The following is a 25214-nucleotide window of genomic DNA, read 5'->3' on the forward strand; positions in this document are numbered from 1 at the left end:
AGATAAAGAATTTTATGTAGTTTTCAAGGAAAAATGTATTCTCAATCCAAAAGTAAATTTTCCTCTCTCATCTAATTCAGAAGTGTATTTCACTACTTCCATGTTCACCAAATCATAACCACACAAAGGGTTTATTCACCACTTAGGAATGAAAGTCCATCTGTTAGTTATTATCTTCGCTGTGCTACAGCACTTCAGAATGAGTGCTTCGGAGAGATCTTGTAAGTGCTGTCTTTGAGGAAAATACAGGCATCCAGAAAAGGGTAAAATCCTGCAGTCTTTTGTCAGGAAAATTGCATTTACTTCCCAGAAGTTATTGGGAGTTTGCCTGAATAACGATTCTAAGATGGGGTCCAAAATTGTAGTGTCTTATGCCATCAATCTATTGTGTCTTAATTATACTAATAATACCTCTGTTTCCATTTAGGGAAGCTCAATCTCAACAAAATATTATGGGGCCAGAGGGCTTTGCTTCAGGACTACCATCTTAAAATCTGGGTAATGATCAAATGTGATGGTTAGTGCAAGAAAATTTTTAGAAGTGTGAACTTTTTTTAAATGTTATGATTTATCTGTCAAAGATTGTTTCCGATATGACAGTTTTCTGTCCTACAACTAGAGTTCTATGAGTTCCAGAAATCACATGAGAATTTCAGTTTTATCTTTAATCTGAGATTGCAGCACAAAATCAGAGTTCCTGTGGATGATGTAGGGGGAGACCTGATCTTAGCAGGGAATTTCCTGTTGTTTGAACCAGTGCAGACAGTTATACCACTGAGATGATAGCTGTAGGCTCCAGTGGAGGGGGTCTTATTGCAATAGCCTAAACAAATGTAATGTTACTATCTACAGAAGGAGGTTGAATATTTTTGTCTTCCTGCAAGATGGAAGAATGGTTGCAGGGTGCAAAACTGTAGATTCTTCTTTTGTGTGGTAGTCCCTATGGGTGGGTATTCCAATGTGGGTGAGCATACCACAAATTTTTTTCACTAGAAGCATCCCCTGGTCGGCTCCTGCACATCTTCGTGTTCCAAACAGAGGGCATTAGAGGAGGCATGCACGCCCGTCCCCTTTTGGGGTTGTGATACCACCATGGTTACAGCCTACCTGACTATCCTAGGCTGAGAGCAACACAGCCCAATGGCTGGAGTCAGTGCTGCTGCCATAGGGATAAGGGCTGTGTGGCCTAATAGCCAAAATCAGTATGGCTGCTCTTATATTCAGGGCAGCGTGACCTAGTAGTCAGAGTCTATACAGCTGTCCTTGGGGATCAGGGCTGTGCAGCTTAATAGCCAGAGTCACTATGGCTTCCCTGGGGATAAGGACTGTGTGGCCTAATGGCCAAAGTCAGGGGCCACCACTGTGGGGGTGATAGCTCGGGTAGGGAGACCACCTCCACTGGGTCTCGGTCCAGTGCCCTGTCAGCAGCGAGTGTGGTCACCATTCAGTCAACAAGGACCCTACCACAGCATGCTGATCTTCCTCGGATGGGAGATACCACTCACTCTGCCTCCCTGGGCCACTTCCTGCTGTGTCTGCTGAAGCCGGGTTCTGTACATCATCGGGGTCTCCAAGCTCCTTGGTGTAGGTAGTGCTCTGGGAGTCCGACTCTGGTTGGCCGGCCATAGGTGAAAGGTCTCTGGTCTGGTCCATGGGAACTCTGGTTCCCACAGTCAGATGCTAGAGCCTCCACCAAGCATCCTCCCTCCTCTGTGGTCAGCCTAAAATGAGCTGGGCTGCTCCATTTTATACTGAGGCAGCAGTTGGAGCATGCCCAGCATGGTCTGTGGGGTGGGACTTCCACCACCCAGAGCAGGACTTCCACCACCCTTTCTTGCCTAGTGCGGGGTATGCAAACCTTGTCACAGGTTAGGGTGACTGCCTCCCCAGTTCCTTTCTACTGTTCTACCCCTCATTGTCCATTACTTCACTAACTTTCCTGCTTCTAATCTAGGTGTGCGTTTTTTCTGTAAATAGCGTACCCTTTGTATAGTTACAGTAGTTTTACTAATAGGTAGGTAGTATTTTGCTGTCTGGGGGGTTCACCCTCTTTTACACCACCACCATTTGGTTCTTAGTATGCCTAAAATTCCAGGCTTCATGTCCTGCATGGCGTGCCCCTGGATCATCCCAGTGAGTGACCCTCATGATTCAGGATTATATTGCATTGGAGAATCCCACATTCCCTCTAAATGCAATATTGGTTGTTCCTTTCCACCCTGAATCCAGCAATCCCATGAATTCCAGTTCTGAAGACACTTGATGGAATGGTCTATGAAAGCCCAGTCCGACCCTGGGTCAGTTGATCTTCATATATACACCCTGTACATCAGCTGGAGGTACATGTTAACACCCCTGCTGGCCAGACGCACCCTCGCTTTGGGCCATCAGAGACCAGGCCCAAGGACTCTTAATAGTCAATGGCAGGAGGGTAAGGAGAAACACTCTTATAAGAAGCAGGCAAAATCTTCTCCCAAAGGTTCCAAGAAGATGACTGCCTTCCTTGCATCCTCCAAATCTAATGAGACTCTGCATCCTGGTACAGACGTATCAGGGACTCACAGAGAGCATGGATCTGAACTGCCAAGAGCTGCCCCAAAACTGCAGGTCATGGAAGGGGAAGGACATGGGTGGGAGGGATAGCTCAGTGGTTTGAGCATTGGCCTGCTAAACCCAGGGTTGTGAGTTCAGTCCTTGAGGGGGCCATTTAGGAATCTGGAGCAAAATTCTGTCTGGGGATTGGTCCTGTTTTGAGCAGGGGGTTGGACTAGATGACCTCCTGAGATCCCTTCCAACCCTGATATTTAATTAAACAAAAAAGACAACCTGGCAGTAGCAAGAAAAAGAAGGGAAGGATTACCAGCTGCACCAATGGTATCGGAAGAAATACTTGATAGTAGTGACATTCACATCCCAGCCTAATTCAGCACCATCTGCCCGACCAAAAGGCAGAAGCCCTTCCCATTACCCACCCATCAGACCCTGGTTGCTATGCTTGAGGACTTGGCTCTGTATTCCAACCCAGTCACTGATACTGGTGAAATCAGTGGTCTATAGGTAGATATCCACAACATCATTGCCCCATTTTACAGTATTGTCCACTAGCTGAGGTATATGGTGCCAACAGCTATGCCAGTGGAATCTGGATATTCATACTCCTATGATGAGGTAGAGGCTGAGATAGCAGCTGTGAGGCTATTCATTGCTACCCAACAATTTCTGCCAATCTCAAGACCTCCTGAGGAGCACTGGGGAGTCACTCCAGATTCCCCTGGAGGAAATCCAGGACTCCACTGACAAGTGTTGGGCATCTTCCAGACTGCAGTCCCTATCAAAGTATCACTTCTGATCAATGAAGCTATATTGGAGTCCATCAAGACATTCTGCATACCCCAGCCACCTGTGCCCCAACACTTAAAAGGTGTACCATTTAAGGGGGTGGAATATTTGTTTTCACACACGCACCTCAAATCTCTGGTAGTTCAGACTGTCACTGAGTGCATCAGACTGAGACAGCCTAATTCTGTTCCTTCCAACAAGGATGCCAAAAAGTAGACCTCCTTTGGAAGAAAATTTCTCCTCCACTAGCCAACAGTTTTGCATTGCAAATTATCAGGCATTGATTTCTAAATACAACATTATTAATTACAACAAATTGTCTGAGTTTACCAACAAAACTTCCACAGTAACTCGGACCACAATTTCAAGACATCATTGACAAGGATCAGCTGACAGCCAGGTCAGCCTCCAAGCTTCAGTTGATGTCATGGACACAGATCTGTGGTGACTTCAGTTTTCATGATACGGGTTTCATAATTCTAATCCTCTGGGTTTCCCAAAGAGGTTCAGGCTAGTGTGAAGGGCAACAATCTGTTAGTTAAAAAAATGGATGTCTTTGCACACCCTATGGACTCCCATGCAACTCTCTTTTCTCCTTGGGTATTCATACTCCAGTGCCTTGGAGAAGGTGCTCCAAACCAACCCCATGTAAGCAATGCACTGTTCCATAGCCTTTTTACCATCACAGAGCACATGAGCCCCTTGGAAATGCCAGAGGGTGCAGTGCAGCAGACAGAATGCCCTGCCCTCATCCTCTCCACACTCACAGCTTCCTTCCAAGAGATCATTTTGCTGGGACCCTCTGAAAGCTGCCAGCCATAAGAACATAAGAATGGCCATATGGGTTCAGACCAGTGGTCCATCTGGCCCAGTATCCTGTCTTCTGACAGTGGCCAGTGCCAGTTAGCTCAAAGTGAATGAGCAGAAAAGGGCAATTATCCCCTGTCGTCCAGTCCCAGAATCTGGCAGCGAGTGACTTATTGATACCAAGAGCATGGGGTTGTGTCCCTGACCATCTTGGCTAATAGCCATTAATGGACCTATCCTCCATGAACTTATCTAATTCTTTTTTGAACCCCATTATAATTTTCACTTTCACAATATCCCCTAGCTATGAGTTCCACAGGTTGACTGTGCATTGTGTGAGGAAGTACTTCCCTTTGTTTGTTTAAACCTGTTGCCTGTTATTATTGGGTGACCCTAGTTGTTCTCTTACGTGAAGGGGCAAATAACATTTCTTTATTTACTTTCTCCACACTGTTCATGATTTTATACACCTGAATCATATCCACCCTCCATTGTCTCTTTTCCAAGCTAAATAGACCCAGTCTTTTTAAACTCTCTTCATATGGAAGCTGGTCACAACCTTAATAATTTTTGTTGCCTTTCTCTGTACCTTTTCCGTTTCTAATATATCTTTTCTTGGAGATGGGGTGACCAAAACTGCAAAAGTATTCAAGGTGTGAGCATACCATGTTTTTATATATTGGCATTATGGTATTTACTGTCTTATTATCTCCCTTTCCTAATGGTTCCTAACCTTCTGTTAGCTTTTTTACTGCCACTGTACATCGTGCAGATGTTTTCAGAGATCTAGCCACAATGACTCCCAAGATCTCTTTCTTGAGTGGTAATAGCTAATTTAAACTCCATCATTTTTGGAAAACATAATTGGAATTATGTTTTCCAATGTGCAATACTTTGCATTTATCAACATTGAATTTCAACAGCGATTTTGTTGCCCAGTCACAGAGTTTAGTGAGATCCCTTTGTAATTCTTCAGTCATCTTTGGACGTACAAAATTACTCAAGATAGTTATCATCTGCAAACTTTGCCACCTCGCTGTTCACCCCTTTGTCTTGACCATTTATAAATATGTTGAACAGCACTGGTCCCATTACAGATTCCTGTGGGACCTGCTATTTACCTCTCTCCATTCTGAAAACTGACTATTTATTCCTACCCTTTGTTTCCTGTCTTTAACCAGTTACTGATCCATAAGAGGACTTCCCCTCTTATCCCATGACTGCTGGTACTGAAGTTAGGCGTACCAGCTTGTGATTGCCCTTACCAAAATGGCTACTATCTACCATTGTCCCAATAGAGCTGAAACTACAAGTTGGCAGCCATCTACCTACAGCCTTTACCAGGTGGTAGTGAAGCTGTACTCAGTGGGACAGAATTCAGGCTTCCCTCAGCTTATTGACCATTTGAGATCTGGGCAGAAGAGGGGGGGAGGGGAAACAATGCAATGTGTGGGGCAAAGAACGACCCAGGGTGGAGAGTCATCATCTTAGCATATGCGCAATGTGCTCAGGTGGCATGTAACCAGGAATCATTACCGAATTTGGTCTGCTGATTGGATCATTAGCTTCCCTGGCCCAAGTCGGGTACTGATGGAGAGTGTGACATGAATGTTGATCCATGCCCCCCAGGGTGGGGAGTAAGGGCAGGGAATCAGAGAGGTGTGTAGGAGAAGTCGGGAATATGCGGAAGTGAATACAATGGGTGGCTAGAACAATGAAGGGAAAGCTAGTAGAGAATGTGGATGTGGGGTGTCTGTGGAGACAAGGGAACATGATGGGATAGGCAGGGAGATTGAATATGGTGCCAGATAATGAAGCTTTGTTTATAACAGCAGGCTTTAACCACAGTTTCTGAAACAGTACTGAATGTTGTTTGTTCCTATCTACACATGCAGTTCAGCAGTGTTCCATACCAGTTCAGATGCACCCCTTGCTGACATTTGTTGTCAGTACGGCTGTCAGTGATTAAAAAAAATTAATCATGATTAATCACACTGTTGAACAACAGAATACAATTTTATTTAAATATTTTTGGATGTTTTCTACATTTTCAAATATATTGATTTCAGTTACAACACAGAATACAAAGCATACAGTGCTCACTTTATATTTGCAAGTATTTGCACTGTTTAAAAAAAAACAAAACTTCTATATACTTTCTGTAATTCTTCCTGTCTATCGCCAATAAAATTTACTTTAACAAAACCAAACTGTGGTTCAGTGATCTAACACTTTAATAATTTACAATCATAAAATAGTTTAAAGTACAAAGGTTTTATGCTATGCCAAACTGGAGACTAAAGCTGTTTTGTCTAAAACATGAGATAATGGAAAGTGTATTGTGGCATGTGAATTACTTTAGCCTCTTTGAGGTAAATGTTTGCTTAACCAGAAAAGAATGTGTTGAGGTCCTTGCCAAAGGAAAGGTATTGCTATACTTTAAATGCAAAGTACTGTAAGTAAACCAGTAAATGTTTCTGTTTTAATCCACAAGTTATGAAAGCATTCGTTAAATAAGAAATTTAATATATTGTTATCCTTTTTAAAGGGTTTAAGAAAGAACAGGTAATAGTTACTTTGGGTCAAGAGAAACATGAAATCAAATATTTTCATGATGGTTGAAATTTAATAAGGGGGGAGGGGGGCGGGGAAATAGCTATTGTTTACATGAAGTTTCCTTCAAAGCCAGAAAACTCAATTCCTAGCTTACCTTCAGTATTTCTTTTGTCTGGTAGCTTCTGAGATGTACTGTTCTTAATCACGCATTACTGTAAATAGTCAAGTGTATCAATAACTACTTGCATTCATGAAATGTGGTTATTGGTAAAGAATAACTATCCAGCATGTTAAAAAAAAAAAAAACTGAGTGAAGAGCAACTAAGGGAAATGTCCCCCTTGTACATAAAATTTATTTTGTATCTAAACTTTATTTGCCTTTAACTGATTCAGTAGTTTAGTAGTAATTTAATAATCCTACTTTCATAATCCTAATTTTAGTTTCAAAACAGGAGTCACGTCACTCAGATCACATTGTAATAATAGCTGAGCATCTGTTAGATGCTGCAGTTATATTAAGTATTAGAAACAGGGTTTGCATTGTAGAAAACTATTGAAAATTCTTTCCCCCCCAACACCAGCATCCAGCTTATTTTGGTTTGGAGGTTTATAAAGACCAGAGAGGATAGGGTAGTTTTATAATGTAATTGTAGGGAATATGTTCAGTTGACTTTTTATTACTGTGGCATAACTTTTGTTACGTAAAGCTGATGTCTGTACTGGCTCTGAATATATCCTTCCTGGAGGGTGAAAAGGCTTCCTTATATGGAAAAGGCCTGCTGTCCAAATCACGTGACCCTGGCAGAACACACGAATAAGTGGAGTTTTCTGCTGGGAGTTGTGTTCGCAGCTGATGCTGTGAGGAGAGGGTTTGGCTGAGGGGTAAATGGCAAGATTATGCCATTTTTCAAAGCATGATTCACGTAATGGGGATCATACATTGTCTAAATTGTGTCCAAGCAGTTTTACCTTTACAAGATAGGTGTAAATGCCTCCAATATAAACTTGTTCTGACAGTTTGAGCCTATATGATCTTTTCTACCTGTCTAATAAACTATTGACAATTAAAAAGCAAGTATGTTAAACTAATATTCAATGTTAAGCATGTAAATTAAACCTTTAATATTAGAGCCTTAAAGCATGAAAAATTATGATTACATCTGTTTATTCACTTAGCATACTATAATGGCAACTAGTACAGGAAAACAAATTGTACACTGAGTTTTTTTTTATTTAATTCAAAATCAGGTTTTAGTCCTCTTAATCTTTAGAGATACCTACATTTCGCTTATTCCTATATTTTTAGGATAAAGTTTGTTTGTTTGATCTAGATGGATAGTAACATTGGCTTGTAATTAAAGTGGTTTCCAATTGAAAATTAGTCTTACCAAGATGATTTACAACTAATTATTATATTCATTTCTGGAAATAAGAAAATGCATATTATGTCCTCGATGCTATAAAAGTTAAAATAAACTTTCAATTTTTTTTTAAGCTATGATGAACTGCATACCAGTAAAAGCCTTCTAGACAATTTGAAAGACAAGGTAGTAATTGAGTACCCAACATTACTTGTGGTATTAAAGAAACTCAAGAATGATATTGGAGTTCTTGGCCAAGGTAAGCATAAATTTATTTCCTATTATGCTAGATATTTTAGCTGAATAAACAATAATTAAGGATACATCCTTTATTAATCTCAGGAATGTACAGTATGTTTTGTATTTGCCTCTAAATTTAAAATATTGACAGAAAAAATCTGTTACAGATTTTGTGAATGCTCTGCTTTAATTCCTTTAGGTAGATGGCTTAAATTTTGTGCTTACTATGTTTACTAGTTTTTAGTACATCTTATGTAGTGTAACCATAGCAATAAAATAATTTTTGGACTTTTTTCTAGTCTTATTTATTACATTTCATGGGTAGCAAAGCTGTGCAACACTTGTTGGCCTTAAGGACACAATTTTGCGTAATTTCCCAGTGTAGTTTTTCCTCACATTGGACAATTAATTGACATTACAAGTTCGAATGCCTACCAGATAATTCAGAAGATGGAGTTTCAATGGGCTTAAAAGAGCTACATTATCTTTCCAAAGTAGCTTGTTGTGAACACCTTTTGATAGTTAGTTTAATAAAAGAGGAAAATTCACATTTTGCACTGAAAACTTTAAAGGAAGTTTTCATTTTTATTTTTTAATTTTCACTACAAAATTTTTTTTTTGTTCTACTCCACTTCAAACTGCCACTAACAGAAGGAGCACAACTTTTGGAAGAAGGGTGACTAGTTAAGGTGCTCATCGCATCATTTTTAGTGATGCTAATGACAAGTGAGGCACAGGCATTTTGTCTTCTGCTCTACAGGAAAGACAGGAAAGTGGTATCTAAAGCTGCCAGTACAGAAATGTGGGCTGCCTGTTTGAAAGCTAGAAGGTTGAAGTTGCCATCTGGTTGAGAGGAACTTGCTTCCTATTTATACAGCTGATTTAGAAATAAGTTACTGTGCGACAAAAAGAAGTACAAAATGGATCCAGAAAGACCCCAAAGGCACAAAAAACAGAGAACAAGGAGAGTGCTGGTATTGGGAATCTAACTAGAAGAAATACAATGGGTAACAATAACATGTGCTTCCTAATTGGTGCATCAACTCAAAGAGCTTGTAGGTGAGCTGGAAGATCAGGAATGTCAGCACTAGGAATTGAGTATTCAAGCATTGCACCAAAGTAAGCTCCAACAATCCAGTCTGTAATATTGACAGAGCTCTGTGGAGAAACTCCCAAATAGGTTTGCAGCAGATCTTTCTTGGCAGTCTTAATCACGGCTCTACCTAGATTCGGAATTGGACTTGAGAAAACACTGACTTGTATGCCATAGGAAACAATCCTGCAGTAGCTGAGGAGGATGGTATAGCCTTATTGATGGATTGGTGATTGATTAATCTTTTAAACCGCAGTGATCAATAAAGGTTTAGTCTCTTGAGGGCTACAGCATCAGGAGTATTACTATCGGTATCATTAGAATAAGGGATCCTAGAAGCACATGAGAAGCAATTTGCAAGTTATCACAAGTCCCTTTATTAACAAATCCACTATGCAGATAAACAGTCCCACAAATGTTGAAGTGCAATAGCGGATAATGACTGCAAAGTGTTTAACCGTACGAGTGGCGTCACTCACAACTGATCTCCTGCTGGGGGACCTTGGAGTATCAGTCTTTATCTTCCTCTGCATCATCATTGTCACCTGGGGTTCTCATCCTGACATCTCCCTCTACATACCCCACTCCCCAGCACACAGGCTGGACAACACCTTTTTTTCCCTGAGTTATGCTTACACCTGCTAAGGTTTATATATAAGGATTCCAAGCCTTTTTTCTTCAGCGGGGAGTGAAAGTATGGATAATTTAGGGGTGCCCCATCTCTCATTGGCGCCACCCTTAGTTCCCCTTGTTCTCATTAACACCTATGTAAATGAATTACCATAACAACTTGAGGTTATTACAGAATACCCAAAAATGTTACTATCAGGCATCTTGTGGTATTAACTGGTACATAGCCATGTATCTGCCAGTTGATTGCTGAATAGTTTCCGGACCATCAGCACTTAATCCATCTTTTACCATAATTTTAATCTTTACTAGTAGAGGGTTATCTCTGAGTAAACTAATCATACCAACCTATTTCAGGCCTAAGGCGTTGTGTGACTGAGTATTTTACAGGCCTGAGACTTGAAAGGCTTGTGTTACAATATTAATTAATATTTATATTTCACCTCTCTATCCTAAATATACTTGACTTTTAACCACTGTTCTGTCTGGATTATAATGAATGATCCTGCTAGATTACCCTCACTTAAAGAAAGGGATGGGATCCTTTCCAGCTGACCTTGAGAGCTTCTGATAAACGACAGAAAGTCTCACTTCTCTTGAGAAGTAAGGCACCACATCAGAGGGTGAGACTGAAGTCTGTCTTGCAACTACATCCACAGATGTTCACTCCAGGAGGAAAAGCAGACACGTTACACTTACTGGAACATTTCCACTCAATGAGAAACTTTGTCTTCGTCTTATCCAGTTTGGCTTGAGCTGAGCCCTTCCCTGTTGAACAGGACCCCTATGTGGTAATAACTGGCAAGAGAGAATTCGTTCTAAAATTCAATTCTAAAAACCAAGTCTGAATAGGGTTGACGTCATTAAACTTATTATTGCCTGATGAGCTATTATGGCAACTGCCTTTGAGCTTATTATCCAAATAAAGTATTGAAAGAAATTCTAACCTTTGTACTGCTGCTGCTTCTCTAACTAGTTGGTTCCATAAGAACTCAGAGTCGAGGACTGGAGCAAAGGGAAGAGAAAACTGATGTTGGCCAGAAACCTGAGGAAATGTTGAGGAATGTGTTAGAGATGTGCAAATGTCTTCAAGACAGTGACCATCTATTGCAGGGTTTGTTCAAAAAGATGCTCTCTTAAAAAGCTTATATTCAGTAAATGTTGACACCCATTTCCGGTTTAGCAAACCATAAATTTGCTTAGTCTTTTTATGGCTGTTAATATAGTGTCATGGGTTTGCATAAAAATTCAAGAATGCAGTCCTCCTACTGTAAGTTTACAAACAAGATTAGACATAGCATAGCAAAAGATTGTATACTAAAGGGTAAAGGTTACAGTATGGAAAGATCATGCTGTTTTTACCTTTGCTCATCTTATTAGTTAATATGTCTTTTTTGTTTTTTAATAATGCTCTTAAGCTATGTGCTCAGTTTGGGCTGTATGGCCTGCAGGGCCTTCTCTGTGCATACTAGAGGACTTACCTTTATATCCAAGCAAGCTCCTTCTCACCTAGTGGGTGGAAGGGAGAGGTTTGGAAAAATACCACTCTAACACTTGTTCTAATTTAAATGTAAAAAAAAAGCAGTGTTTGATTCAAATATCCCTTTTTAAAATGTGACTATATATAATTTCGGTGTTTTGAAGAATCCTGAAACTGCCCAGGAAGTGGAGTTAGGCTTGAAGGAAAATTATCATAACTTTTGAAGCCAACTACATTATTCGATTATTAAGACTTTTTAAAAGCAGAGTTCACCTCATAAAAGATTCAAGTGCAACCTCTTTTTGTAATGGACTGGAAATCTATTGAAATATATATAATAAAAAAAATGTCCCCAAATATACACAATAAGGAGTAATCCATTCAAAGATTGTTAACCAAAAGTCTCTTTAGTTTCTGTTCATTATCACCAGTACCATAACAATCATAGCTTTCATTAAACAGAGTCTTATAATGGGAAGTGTTGGGTAACCTTAATAGCCCCAATACCAACCCCACCATTAATGAACAATATACTATTTTTAACTGAGTGAAAACCATGTACACTGTCCATTGAAGTAGTAGTAACAAAGTTGTAACAAAGCAGAAGTAAACTACTATTCAAACTTTAAGCCCATTGAGCATCTTCGTGTCAGAAGTTTGACTGACTATTTTCTATAAAGTTGTGATGCCTGACTTGCATAAAGAAAAAATACAGATACTCTGCTGTCAACACACAGGGTCAGTCATGGGTCAAGTACACAGGGAATTACAGACATTTTTTCAAGACTGAGAGGCAAAAACGGTCCTCACTTTATGCATTAACTCAGTACATATCTGGCATATAAATCTTAATTGATTATACACTAGATTAAATGTAGACAAAATGTGACCTCTCATGTTTCTGGGTGAAATGCTTCTATTTTCTTGACCAGATTCCAATGAAATTGTACAGGTGCACACTATGTTCCATGTATTATCTGTGCTTGCCAGCTGCAGAATTTATCTTGACAACATAATAATGATGCTCCATTAGCTCCCGCTTCGTAATATTTCATTATTAAAGAGCAACTGACACCATATGTCCAGAAAACCTATTTGAATTAATCACTGATCAAACATTGAAAATACCAATGGGGGAAGGGGAGGTTGACATGTGTGTCTATCTTAGCCTTACTTTGCTCTAGCTGTAGTTTGTTTAGGTTTGGCAGAATTTGATTCTTAATATTTTTTTTATAATTTTGATGGATAATATTTTTAAGCATTTTCACTTTGTACTCATTTTAAATTTTCACAGTTGTGGGAAATTATGGGGAATCAGGCAATAGTAGGTGGTCAGATAATTATTTAATGACAATATGCTGAGACTCAAAAAGTTAAATCTTTATAACAGTTAAAACATCACGTTAAAATATACAAAGCAAATAGCTTTACGTTCTAATAATGTCAAGCATTTTTCTTACTTTGCCTATCTGTAGCTTTTGATTATTTTGGATGAAAATACTGTTTTTTGTGTGCACCGTGAAATCCAAAGTTTGACCATAAAAAGCGAATTCTTTGCTGCAAACTGCTGGCATCTGATGACCTCATCTTGGGATGGTAGGAGCATAGGCACTGGAACTAGGAGTACTAGGGGTGTTGCCGAACCGCCTGGCTTGAAGTGGTTTCCATCATATCCAGGGTTTACAGTTTCATTCAATGGCTCTCAGTACCTCTACTATACAAATTGTTCCAGCATCGCAGGGTAGGAATCAGTACCTGCTGAGTCAGGAAATAAATATGTGTGAAGGCCAGATTGGAAAATGTGTGCTGCATAATGTGATATCATTAAGACAGTGTAGATCTGTCCTAAAGCTCTGGGCATCCTGAACCCATAACATCATCATCTTTGACTCTCAGGATTCTGTAGCCTTGCCTAATCTTTAGGAGTGAAACATATAAACACAGCACATTGTGTGCATCATATCTTAATTTTCCAACAGGAAACTAGCATGTCTCAAGAGTTCCCTCTTAATCAAAACGCTAACAAAACTTCAAATAATTGATACTGCATTTCTTTTGGCTTATAAGTATGTGGCAACCTATAAAGCAGTATTTCAAAACAAATCAGCTGAGGGAATGAGCCAAACTTCAGTGGATGGAGGAGAAAAGTCACATGGAGGCAAAGGCACTCTGCCTTTATTGCTAAATGTAAAGAAATCTATAAGCACTCTTGCTCTGTCCCACGATAGTGAGATTCTTCTTGATGCCACCAGTTTGTGTTCATAACCTCACTGTGAAATGATCATTCAAGAAAATAATCACTGTTATTGGAAAGCAGAAATATAAAGTGTTCTTTCTAGAACACCCATACTCTACCATGAGCAAATAAATGAAAAAGAGTTGTAATAATGGTCTCCTCTTTTTTTTTTTATGCCCCCCTCAGATGCTAGTGAATCCACTGGGGACTTGGACAGTGGCAGTTCATCCCTCTCATCTGAGGAAGAAGGGGAAATACGGGACAGTTCCTGAAAAATCTGTTTTGACAGAAGGGGGTGTGATCAGCTTCTTATACTTTTTTTTTTTCTTCATTACATTTATTGTGATAGTTTTTTGTTTTAAGGGCAACATTTTCAAAACTGGATGCCTAACTTTAGGGTAAGTCCTAGCCATACGTTTTCCATAAATCAACATAATAATATATATTTCAAAGGTACATTCAGCTTGTGCAGTAATCTTGGGCATCTAGCTTTTATCTTAACAACCCAGCTCCATATTTCTCAGAGCTTAAAAATCTGGCCATTTACTTAGGTGCCTAACTTCAGGCTCCTATTATTTTTAATAAAATCTTGACCTAAATGTTTTTCTAGTTGAATTTACTTTTTTACAGTATTTCTTTGCTGTGCTGAGCCTCTGTAGACACAGTCATAATTTCTTGTTGACTTTAATCTTCATTTGGTAACAATGTATGTGTTTAGTGTAGTAAATTTTAGTTTTTCATATTTAGGTGCATTGTGCAGGATCCAGTGAGAACATTTTTTTTTTCTGGCTAGAATAGTAGTGAGCTTTTGAATTGTTAGCATGATGTTGTTTTAAATCAGCAGAACTGAATAAATTCACTAACTGCAGGTAATGCTAATACATTTATGACTTATAAATATTTCTTATTTTGTGTACTTTTGTATTGTGATTTCATCTGTTGAAATCAGACATTGTAAATATTTCCTAGTTTTAATGGAATATCTTCTGAGATTTATCTCTAATTTAAAATAAATAAAAGATGCTGCATAGAGATTCATGTAACACATCACCTGCGGGCAAGGAACATTTGCTGTGAAATTCTACAGCAGGCTGTGATTATCCCATAGTACACATCCATGTCATGAGTCACTTAATACCTTCCAGCCTGTTTTTTGGTTATATCCCATGTCTATGGTATTTGCTGTAGGGGGACAGCACACATGGTTGGGGGCAATAAAGCACCAATATACCTACTTGGCACTATTAGTTTCAAATCATTATGGTCCAGCATAGTATTGGGGATCTGCACATGCAGGGCTGCTTGCAAGATCAGGACGTGTTTGTAATATACTTTTCATGTAAGTTCACAACTCAGCATTGTTAAATCCCTTAACTGCCTTCCAGTTTAAGATGACCCATGTGATAGGAACTTGGAAAGCCAGTCCTTGATTATTAGCACAGAGTAGCCCTAATTCAGATTGAGATCTCATATCGGGCACTCCCAAACACACACAGAAAAACAGTCCCTGCAGACTGCATACAGTCTAAATAGACAGGAAAACAGTGGCACAGAGAAGTGAAAGGACTGTCCAAGATCACATAGTGGATCCGTGGCACAGCCAAGAAGGGAACCCAGGTCTACTGACTCCCACTCCCATGTCCTATTTCACTGACCCGTGATGCTAGTCCTGCTAGCTCCTTACCCATCATGCTCCTCTCAGAAGACTTTGGTAGCTCTGTCTGTGCAAGATGGTCAAGGTTAACCTGCGCCTGATCAATTTTTCCACCAACATTCCTGGATATAAGATATGCTTTCATCACCTCATAGGAATCAGATATTCATCAAATGCACCATTCATTGGGTCACCCAGTTAATCAAGTGTTGAAGAGAGGGTTGATGCCTTGTTAGCACTGGACAGTTATAGGATACATGCCATTGTTTCTGACAATAACACCACATCTCCTTTCCCCAGCTGCCCCTCCCCTCACTCCATCAACCCCCATCACCTTGGCTCTCTAGCTGCTTTTAATGTGTGCAAGGGAATAGGTTCCTGTTCCCACTGTGGGGAGTCACATCGCTGACCCTTTCCTATGCCCTGGATTCTTGATAAATTCAAACAGCCAAACTTCTTCCTGTCTGGTGACAGCATCCTGTGCCCTACTTTCTTTTTACAATTCATAGTAATAGAGAAAAATAACGCATGAAGACCAGCTAGTTTTTTACCCACTTTTACAAGGATTTTTGTCCATTGTTATAGATACTTCCATGTCACTTCACTTCAAATGAAATACTAGGTCTTTCAGAATCGCTGATTACTGCATTCAGGCTCAGTAGCCACAAGTTACTGAAAACAAGTTTTGCACCTGTTCACATAAATATGCGTTAGCAATAAACCTCTCATTTTAACTAAACAATATAACTGCCAGATCTTATTTGATAGAAAATTAGTTTCATCTGTAGAAGATAGTGGGATTCCTGTTCTTAAGATTCATGGGATACAGTAGAAATTAGAATACCAAAGATATTAGCAAACCAGGCACTTCATCTGTGTATGATTAATGTTTGGCTGAGGCACATGGTTTTGTAGTAGATACAATTTGCATTAGTCTTCTAAATGCTTGCTGTTTTTCATTAATTGTGCAGAAATGGCTCGCCCTTATTTTTACACCAGTCCAATTTAAGCTCTTTTGTCACAGGCAAACACAACCCTGATTTGTTTTTAAGTGTAAATACTGTTAAATCTGCCTTTCAGATTGAAAGTATTCATTGCTTTAAAATGGTAAAATAAACATAACTTAGCATAATTCTTTTGGTTGTAGTTAGAAATGAAATTCATCAGAGCAAAGCTGCAAACCATCACCCAGGCTTTCGCCGTATAGATAGAATTAAATCTTAATTTTTAACAGGTGCATTTAGCATTGTTTTCCAGACTGCTTTCAGTCGTTTTCACCTGTGTTGGCAAAAGGGTGCTACCAATTTGAACAATGGGGATGACTCTGAATTTCCTCCATGACTAGTTCAAACACAGTTTAATTTCACCAATATTTGATAAATGTTTATTTTGAGGCAGATGTTTAACACAGTGAAACAGTGGGTTACTGATGATGCATGAGTAGCTCCATTTTACACCCTGCATGGTCAAGGACAAATAGGACAAGCTCTTCCTAAGAGGCAGTGAAGCTAAGTGATAGGATTGGGTCTGCCCTATTACAGAACTCTGTTCTATTCCCAGTTTGTGTGACCTGTATTTGGGAGAAGAGTCATTGCTTAATAATGAGTTGTAAAGAATACAGACTTGTCAGCATAAAAAGCGAGTCTAGAATTCATGTTGTCTTGATTCCCAGTTATTGTCATTTGTATTTCTCTGCTCCAGGAGTTATCCCATTCCCAGACAGTGTGAAGACGGGAGGTTGCTGCCCATATGCTGCCACCAAAGGGGTAGATGAGGTTCTGAGGCTATATGCTGGGTCTGTGAGGGTTGTTGCAGTGGAGAGCAAACCAGTCTCTCCTAATACAGTACTGTAGTATGTTTGTACTAGAGAATTCTTGATACGATCAAGTGATGTGACTTTTATCAAACATACTCTAGGACTCTAGATAGCATAAAACATTTTAAAAGCCTGATTATGAATCACATGGTCTGTGTGCACTGTGGGTGAAATTCATCTCTGTGCACAAGGCCAGCACAAAGCCTATGCAACACTTAGTCCTTTCGGTGGGACTTAAGCTGTGCATAGTCCTGCGCTGGCTCTATATGTTTTATATGGAGGTATTTATACTCAAGGGCCTGATCCTGAAGGATGCTGCCTGTCCTCCACTGAAGTATGTAAGAGTTGAGTATGCTCAGCACCTTGCAACATGGGGCCCCCAAAGCGTAAATGTACAGCTGTGACAGTGTTATTCAATTCAAGCTGTTTGCTCACAAACATTGCATTCTATCTTTTTAATTTCCAAACAATTTCCCGGAAAACACCAAACGAAAAAAAAACATACACCATGAATTTGTGTTTGTGTTGTTGCTATGGAATTTGAGTTCAACTGTATGCAGATGCAGATTCTGTTAATAAGGAAAAAGATGAACTGTGTACTCCAGTGAACAAAGATTACCCTATGTTTGTATTAGAATGTTGCTATGGTAGTGCATATGGTTTTGTTTGATAGAAATTCGCAGTGAAATGGAAGGAAATCATATATGCAGGACAAACAAAAAAGAAATTGCAGCAAAGGAAGTTCAGTATAAATACTGAAAGTGAAAGAGCTGTCATAGATGATATATTAAATCCAGGAAAACATCACATATATAATGTAGACTTTTTCCTGCCAACTTTTTTGTAATTTGGTAACAGAACTGCACTCCCACTGTGTCACTGGCCTGTATGACTGATGGACAATGGCATAGTTTCTAATGATGTTTTTCTTGTTCTAGCTCATTTCCCATAAAAACTCTATTGATCATAATAGTTTTTATTGTGGAAGCAAAGCGCCGTTGGCTAAACTTACTTTTACCACTCTGTTAATTAAACCTGCTGAAAAGCTCATTACATTAGGTTAGACTGGAAGGACTTTTCAGCTGGCTTAATTGACATGGTGGTAAAAAGATCAGAAGCCACTGCAGCCTTTTCTATACCAGGGCTCCCATTGGTGCAGTGGAGCAGATTATATATATAAACTTTTGGTAAACTACTCCAGTGGAGGCACAGGCCAAGTGATGTTATGCTCTCACTCCTCAACGTATTACTTTCAGGTCAGGATGGATGCACGTTGGCTGGTGATGTGGGATAGCTTGCATGGAGATTTCATGTACTGTATCTGTACTGTGGATAAAATTAGATGTCAGCCAGGTTTGTCAGTCTGGCTTCTCTAACAATTTCTACACTTCATGTTTTCTTTTTTCACCATCTAAGAGAAGGAAAGTTCCTCCACAACATATGTATCACATTTTGCTCAGCACAATATTCCCTACGATCTCACAATGAGATGATATTGATACAGCCCTGTACACAGTGTGTGAGGGAGAGAGTGTAAATGGAGTTTTTATTTAATAGTAGTGTCTGCAACCAGTTGTACTCACCCTGTACTGGACAGGGAACGGTTAACTCCATAATGTGGGTTGAGGAAGCCAGGCCCCTTCCTCCCTACTAGGCATGCTCCAAGTATAGCAGTAGTATAAAGGAACTGCGCAGCTCAGTCTGGGCTGACAGGCGAGGAGGAAGAACACTTGCCGCAGGCTGCCACCTGAGAGGTGCCAAAGGCTCAGACAGCAGGAACCAGGAATGCTGAAGCCCAGGCAGAGACTCAGACACTGGTGGAGGTCCAGGAGAATCCAGGGTTGCCAGGAGCCATCCGCAACAAAGTGTTTGGAGACCATGGAGGCACCCGAAATATGACTACAAGAGGTACAGTAGGAAATAGCCTAGGGGCGTCCTCAGCCGCCGGGTGAGAATAGTCAGCATGTTGTGGTCAAGATCCCTGCCATTAACAGGGCCTTGAGTTTGGACCCAGTGGAGTAGGGAGGACCTTGGTTCTCCTTCCCCAGCCATCACCCTCCTCTGGGTGGTGGCCAGAGTTCCTGACTCCGGCCACTTGGCCTTACAGCCCTGAGAGCAAAGGCCACTTGTCATAAACAGATAGTTAAGGGTTAATGTTTCTTTTGCCTGTAAAGGGTTAACAAACAGTGAACTGGACACCTGACCAGAGGACCAATCAGGAAACAGGATACTTTCAAATCTCGGTGGAGGGAAGCCTTTGTTTGTGTTTTTTGGGTTTTGCTTTGTTCTCTCTGGGTCCTGAAAGGGACTAGACGTGCAACCGGGTTTCTTGCCAATCTCCCTGCTACAGTCTCTTATATATTCAGAATAGTGAGTATTAAGTAGGAAAGGTGGTTATAGTCTTTTGATTGTTTTCTGTTTTTGCAAATGTGTATTTTCCTGGAAGTATTTTAAATTGTATTTTTGCTGGGGAGAGGCTTCTCTCTAGTGTCTATAAGCTGAAAGACCCTGTAACTTTTACCATCTAAATTACAGAGACAACTTTTACTTTTTTTCTTTCTTTTTTATTAAAAGTTTTGTTTTTTAAGACCTGTTTGATTTTTTCCCCTTGTTGAGGCTCAAGGGAATTGAGTCTGTACTTACCAGGGAATTGGTGAGGGACAGGGAGAGAGAAGGAGGGGGGAAGGGTAGAATCCCTTTGTTTTAGATTCACGGAGCTTGAATCTGTCTATCTCTCCAGGATAGCCCAGGGAGGGAAAGCCTGAGAAGGAGAGAGAAAGGGGGAAACAAACCTGATTTCTCTGTGTTGTGATTCAAGGAGTTTGAATCACGGTGATCTCCTAGTGTACCCAGGGCGGGAAAGATCTGGGAGGAAGAAAGGAGAAGGCGGGGAAATGGTTTATTCCCCTTTCTTATAAGACTCAAGGAATTTGGGTCTTGGGGTCCCCAGGGAAGGTTTTTGGGGGGACTAGAGTGCCCCAAAACACTATAATATTTTGGGTGGTGGCAGCTATCAGATCTAAGCTGGTAATTAAGCTTAGAGGAATTCATGCTGGTACCCCATTTTTTGGACTCTTAAGGTTCAGATTGGGGAAGTATACCATGACACCACTCTATTGACTTTGGCCATTGGGCCTTACAGCCCTGAGAGCGAGGGCAACTCTACAGACTCTGACCACTAGGTCTCGAAGCCCTGAGGCCAAGAGCAGTCCAGTAGACTTATTCATGGACGGGGTACCCCCACTCATCACAGTGTCACGGAGTCGCATGCAAGCAGCAAGTACTCTCCCATGGCATATCAATCACGCCAGTGTCCGACTGTAAAGCTGTTTCCAACATGCTTTTTGTATCTTTAGTTAAATGAAGATCTTTGCCACAAAGATCCAAATAGTTAAACCATTTCTAGAGCAGGATGGAATATGGCTTCTTATTGTTGACATTGACAGTATCCATGTAGACACTCAAAAAATGGCGACACTACAATACTAGATCACCTGCCTTCTGAATAATCCAGAAAAGGGTATTTGCTGCCAGCTGCTCTTGACTGTCAAAATTTTTTCTGAAGTGTAGATGCTTTTTCTGAGATCTTTTCACATTTTCCTTTTTGAAGAGCTCGTTCTGCCCAAACTTCCATTCTTTGCATGGAGGATCTAAGCAGAATTGTCTCCTCACTCCACCAGGACAAAGAGCAGATCTTCCTGGCTACAGTTGTGGCTGCTGCTTGATACAGCCCCTCTTAAAGGGGGTGTTGGATAGTGGATTTGGCAGACTCGCTGTTAGTACCTTGGCAGCTGTCCAAACTCCCATCTGCACTGCTGTAAAAATTCCATGCAGTAATGCTCCTGGGTTCTGTGACCTTGTATGTACTCTGTGCAGAAGGATGTTAGTAGTTCTGCTTTCAGGCCATGTTATTCCATGCAAGGAAGGAACAGAATTTGCCCCTGGTTGGGTATTTAATTTTTTCAGATTTTTTACTTGAATTTTTTGTATCATTGCATGTTCAATAAAAATTCCATTTCCATGTATCTTCTGAAACTTAAGCCAATGAGCTGCTCAGTATTCACAATCTTGTTAAATGTATATGTATTTGCATATGCCTCTTGCCTCCAAAATTCATCTTGTGCTGCACTGTTAAATGTGATGTCATGGCAAATGTAGGACAAATCTCCTAGCTCTACTGTTGGCAATCTTGGCAAATGGGTATCGCATGCTTGTTATTCCGAGATTTGTAATACAGTGAAACGAGGTCATCTGCCTTCTGAGCAGATTGGATGAGGATGTTTGTCCCACCTACTGTTTGTTCTGACAAGATAGGATAAGAAGTCATGTCATATTTGTATCTCACCTTGGTAAGACTTTTATTCCAAAAGGAAATTAATGTAGTGGAAAGAGGAATAACTTTGTATTTAATTAATGTGTTGAATCCAAGCAGAGTCTATTTCTCAAGATTATTTTGCTCTTCCTAAATTTCCATTACTTGTTATCTGATTCTTTTAGTGGTCTTTTCCTCCTTTATTACATATAACTACTAATTCTGCCTGTAATCACGTATTAGAAGTTGTTTTCCAATATGTCTTTATTTTTCTTTCCATTGGAGTGTTGAGGGCTTTTCCAGCATCACAGTTCATATTTATTTGCAGCCTTGTTAGGTGTCTTAACAGTTTTCAGGGAGGCAGTAGACTGAATGCTCCCTGTGCTCAATCAAAAGAGGAGCTTCTGCTGGGTTTGGGCATCTGGGACTGTTCTATAAGTGGTATGGAGGATTGCAATGGCAGCTCCTGCATGGTCATCTCATTCTATGCGATCTGAATAGCAAAATGGTTTGGAGTTGCGAAGCAAACTTTTATTCCAGTCTCTTCACTGAAAAGATTCAGTCCAGTGAGCTGCACTTATAAGTAGGATAAGCAGATGGCTGTGCTAATGAGAGCCGTGAAGATTAATTCATGTGTTCTCAGAGGGAGCAGTATGGAGCAGAGTGTAAGTCAGACCAGCCCTGAAGCTGCAGTAATTCACACTGGTGCTGGGCAGGTCCCTGCACAATCCCAGTATATGAGACTTGCAAAGGTGGCTTACAACTATATATTCCACTCCCTACCCTCCCTCTATCGCTGATTCATGCACAGGAGTAGAATGACTGAGCATCAGACCTAATATCTTCCCAACCATCAGTTTAAAATGGACCCTGTACTCATACCCAAGCTATGTTTGCACAATACACCACTTTTGGTGGCATATAGGATATATGTAGCTACACACCTCTGTGAAAAGCATTCTGTGTCCACACTCTGGTGTATAGCTACACATGTCAGCAAAAGGCTGTAGCAGGGTGGTGATAGCGGGGAAAGGTTTCAGCAACTTCCTGCTGCTAGAGCCTTTCACTACTGTGAGGAGCTTTTGTGCTCGCTCGCTCTCTCTCCCCCACCACCCCGCAGGAGTCTTTCCCCACTGCCGAAGTCCTTACCCGCAATGCAGAAAAGCTCTAGCAGTGAGAAGACGGTGGAGACTTTACCTGCTGCCTCCCCACTGCTGGAGTCCTTACCTGCAATGGTGAAAGGCTCCAGCAATGGGGGCTGCCAGAGTCTTTCCCTCCAGTGGTGAAAGTCTACAGCAGAAGAGAGCTGATGGAGTCCCAGCTGCCAGCTCCTTTTCCCTGCGGTGGGGAAAGGCTCTGGCAGCAGAGAGGCAGCGGGGCACTACATGACTAAAAATAGCAATGTAGAAGGGAAGGTGCAGCTTGGGTGAGTAGAGTCATATAGGGTATGTACTCGGGAACATACCCATACCCTCTATCGCCTAAGCCATGCCTTACCATCTCCATTGCTACTGAATCCCCTGCTAGTGGGGATACCTGATGAAATACTCTACACACCGCTGAACAAAGCATCCCGTGTAGACTCCTATTACAGGCCAGGAACTTATCCACTCTCCCTAGGTGGCCCATATTGTATGTGCATGTGCACAAAAGGGGGCAGAATTAAAGCTAGTGAATGTGATGGGGAGATGGCTGTGTGGGACAATGTTAGAAACTTAACTGAGATTCTCCTGACATTTTTATGTTTAAATTCTCATCTGTATCTTATTAATAAGCTTCACGCCAATTTCTGCTCCCAACTACACCCATGCATCCCTGATGGCTTTGATGCTCCAGTATACCTGAGAGCAGAAGGTGGCAGGGAAGGGCAGAGTTGTAGAAAAACTATTTCTTCTACCTTAAATTCTTACTAACAAATGTCTTGGTTTTCCAGCCAGACCATCTCAATCTGTAATTGTCAGTTTTCATAAGCTAATTGGGTCAGACTTAGTCAGTACTTGGAGCATGAGATCTCCAAGGAAATCACAGGTTTTGGAGCAAGTGGTTTCTCTTACACAGTAGGTTTCATGGTTTGCTTCTAATCTTGTATTGAGCCAGTGTCCCCAACATAGTGCTAGAAGGAACTGCTGGCGTTTTGAGATGATTTAAAATAGAATACCTGTGCACATGTTATTAAAAATCCCATTGTGCTCTTCACAATAAGATAAGTTAACCTTTATCACCTAGCTGTATTCCATTCTGGGTAATTACATGTGGTTACCGTAAAAAATTCCCCTATAATATGAATTAGAGAAACTGTCCTTCATCTCCACCTAAAAAACATAAAAACATTGCACATTTCAGTTGTGGATGAAGTTACATACATATATGTATATAGAAATTGTGCATATAAAAGGCTCATCTCTTCAGTTATAGTAATCTCAGTTCATCATCATATGCCAGACAGTATCTATCCCTTTTTTTTTTTTTTTTTTTTTTTTTGCATTTGCTTTTTTGTGGTCTTTGTAGATGTACCTGGCTGTTTAATTCTTTCAATAATTTATCAGTTAGAGCAGGGGTAGGCAACCTATAGCACAGATGCTGAAGTTGGCACGCGAGCTGATTTTTAGTGGCACTCACATTGCCTGGGTCCTAGCCACCAGTCCGGGGGGCTCTGCATTTTAATTTAAAATCATAGACTATTAGGGTTGGAAGGGACCTCAGGAGGTCATCTAGTCCAACCCCCTGCTCCAAGCAGGACCAATCCCCAGATTTTTACCCCAGTTCCCTTAATGGCCCCCTCAAGGATTGAACTCACAACCCTGGGTTTAGTAGGCCAATGCTCAAACCCCTGAGCTATCCCTCCCCCCTAAAGAAAATGAAGTTTCTTAAACATTTTTAAAGCCTTATTTACTTTACATACAACAATAGTTTAGTTATATGTTATAGATTTGTAGAAAGAGACCTTAAAAACGTTAAAAGGTGTGACTGGCACGCGAAACCTTAAATTAGAGTGAATAAATGAAGACTCGGCACACCACTTCTGAAAGGTTGCTGACCCCTGAGTTAGAGACTTAACCCCAGAACCAATGCCTCTTGAAATGAATATATTATAGGTACCAACCTGTCACTACAGATTTACTTGGTTCCTCTGTTCATGAGTACCACACCCTGTTTTGTCTAGGCAGGGATCTCAAACTCCCAACCTACAAGCCATAGCTGGCCCTCTCAATATCCAGCTCCTATGACAGATTTAAATTCTGTCAAGTTTTCATTTAGACAAGTTTTGAGCTTCTGTGTTAATACACAATTAATTCGCCACCAGGGGGAGAAAGGATTGTAATGGGATCCACCATTCAGAGGAGAGTGCTCTATACACTGGACCATGCAGTAATTCTCAGGTGCTCTCTTTCTCTGGCCCAGTAACTAAGTGTTTTATCCACAATGGAACAATCAGTGGATCAGAGAGGAATGACCCTACAGTCTAGTAGTTAGGGCACCGCCGGAGAGGTGGGAGACCCTGGGTCCAGTCCCCTGCTCCAATGACTTTATCCACAATGGAACAGCAATAGGAGAGACTGAGGGAGCCCCTTCCATCAGACTATCCGATTGCCCAGTGGTTAGAGCACTCTCCTGAGAAGTGGAGACCCCCTGTTGCAATCTTTTCTCCCCCTCCTGCAGAAAGGGGTAATTGGACCTTGGTCTCCCACA

At 40.7% G+C, this 25214-nt stretch overlaps 2 protein-coding genes across 5 annotated transcripts in view; one reads left to right on the top strand and one right to left on the bottom strand.

Annotated features, from left to right (window-relative positions):
* Window positions 1-14774, top strand: part of ZNHIT6 (zinc finger HIT-type containing 6) — a 66944-nt gene extending 52170 nt beyond the window's left edge. For all 4 annotated transcript variants that reach the window (XM_050962206.1, XM_050962209.1, XM_050962207.1 and 1 more), the window contains exons 9-10: window positions 8198-8322; window positions 13929-14774. In XM_050962206.1, the coding sequence (XP_050818163.1) occupies window positions 8198-8322; window positions 13929-14014 (211 nt within the window). In that variant the 3' untranslated portion in view covers window positions 14015-14774. The remainder of the gene's footprint in view (window positions 1-8197; window positions 8323-13928) is intronic.
* LOC127055317 (uncharacterized) overlaps window positions 1-25214 on the bottom strand; it is a 210018-nt gene that overhangs the window by 169752 nt on the left and 15052 nt on the right. The window lies entirely within an intron of this gene.

This window comes from Gopherus flavomarginatus, chromosome 7 (assembly GCF_025201925.1).
Source record: "Gopherus flavomarginatus isolate rGopFla2 chromosome 7, rGopFla2.mat.asm, whole genome shotgun sequence".
Taxonomy (NCBI): Eukaryota; Metazoa; Chordata; order Testudines; family Testudinidae; genus Gopherus; species Gopherus flavomarginatus.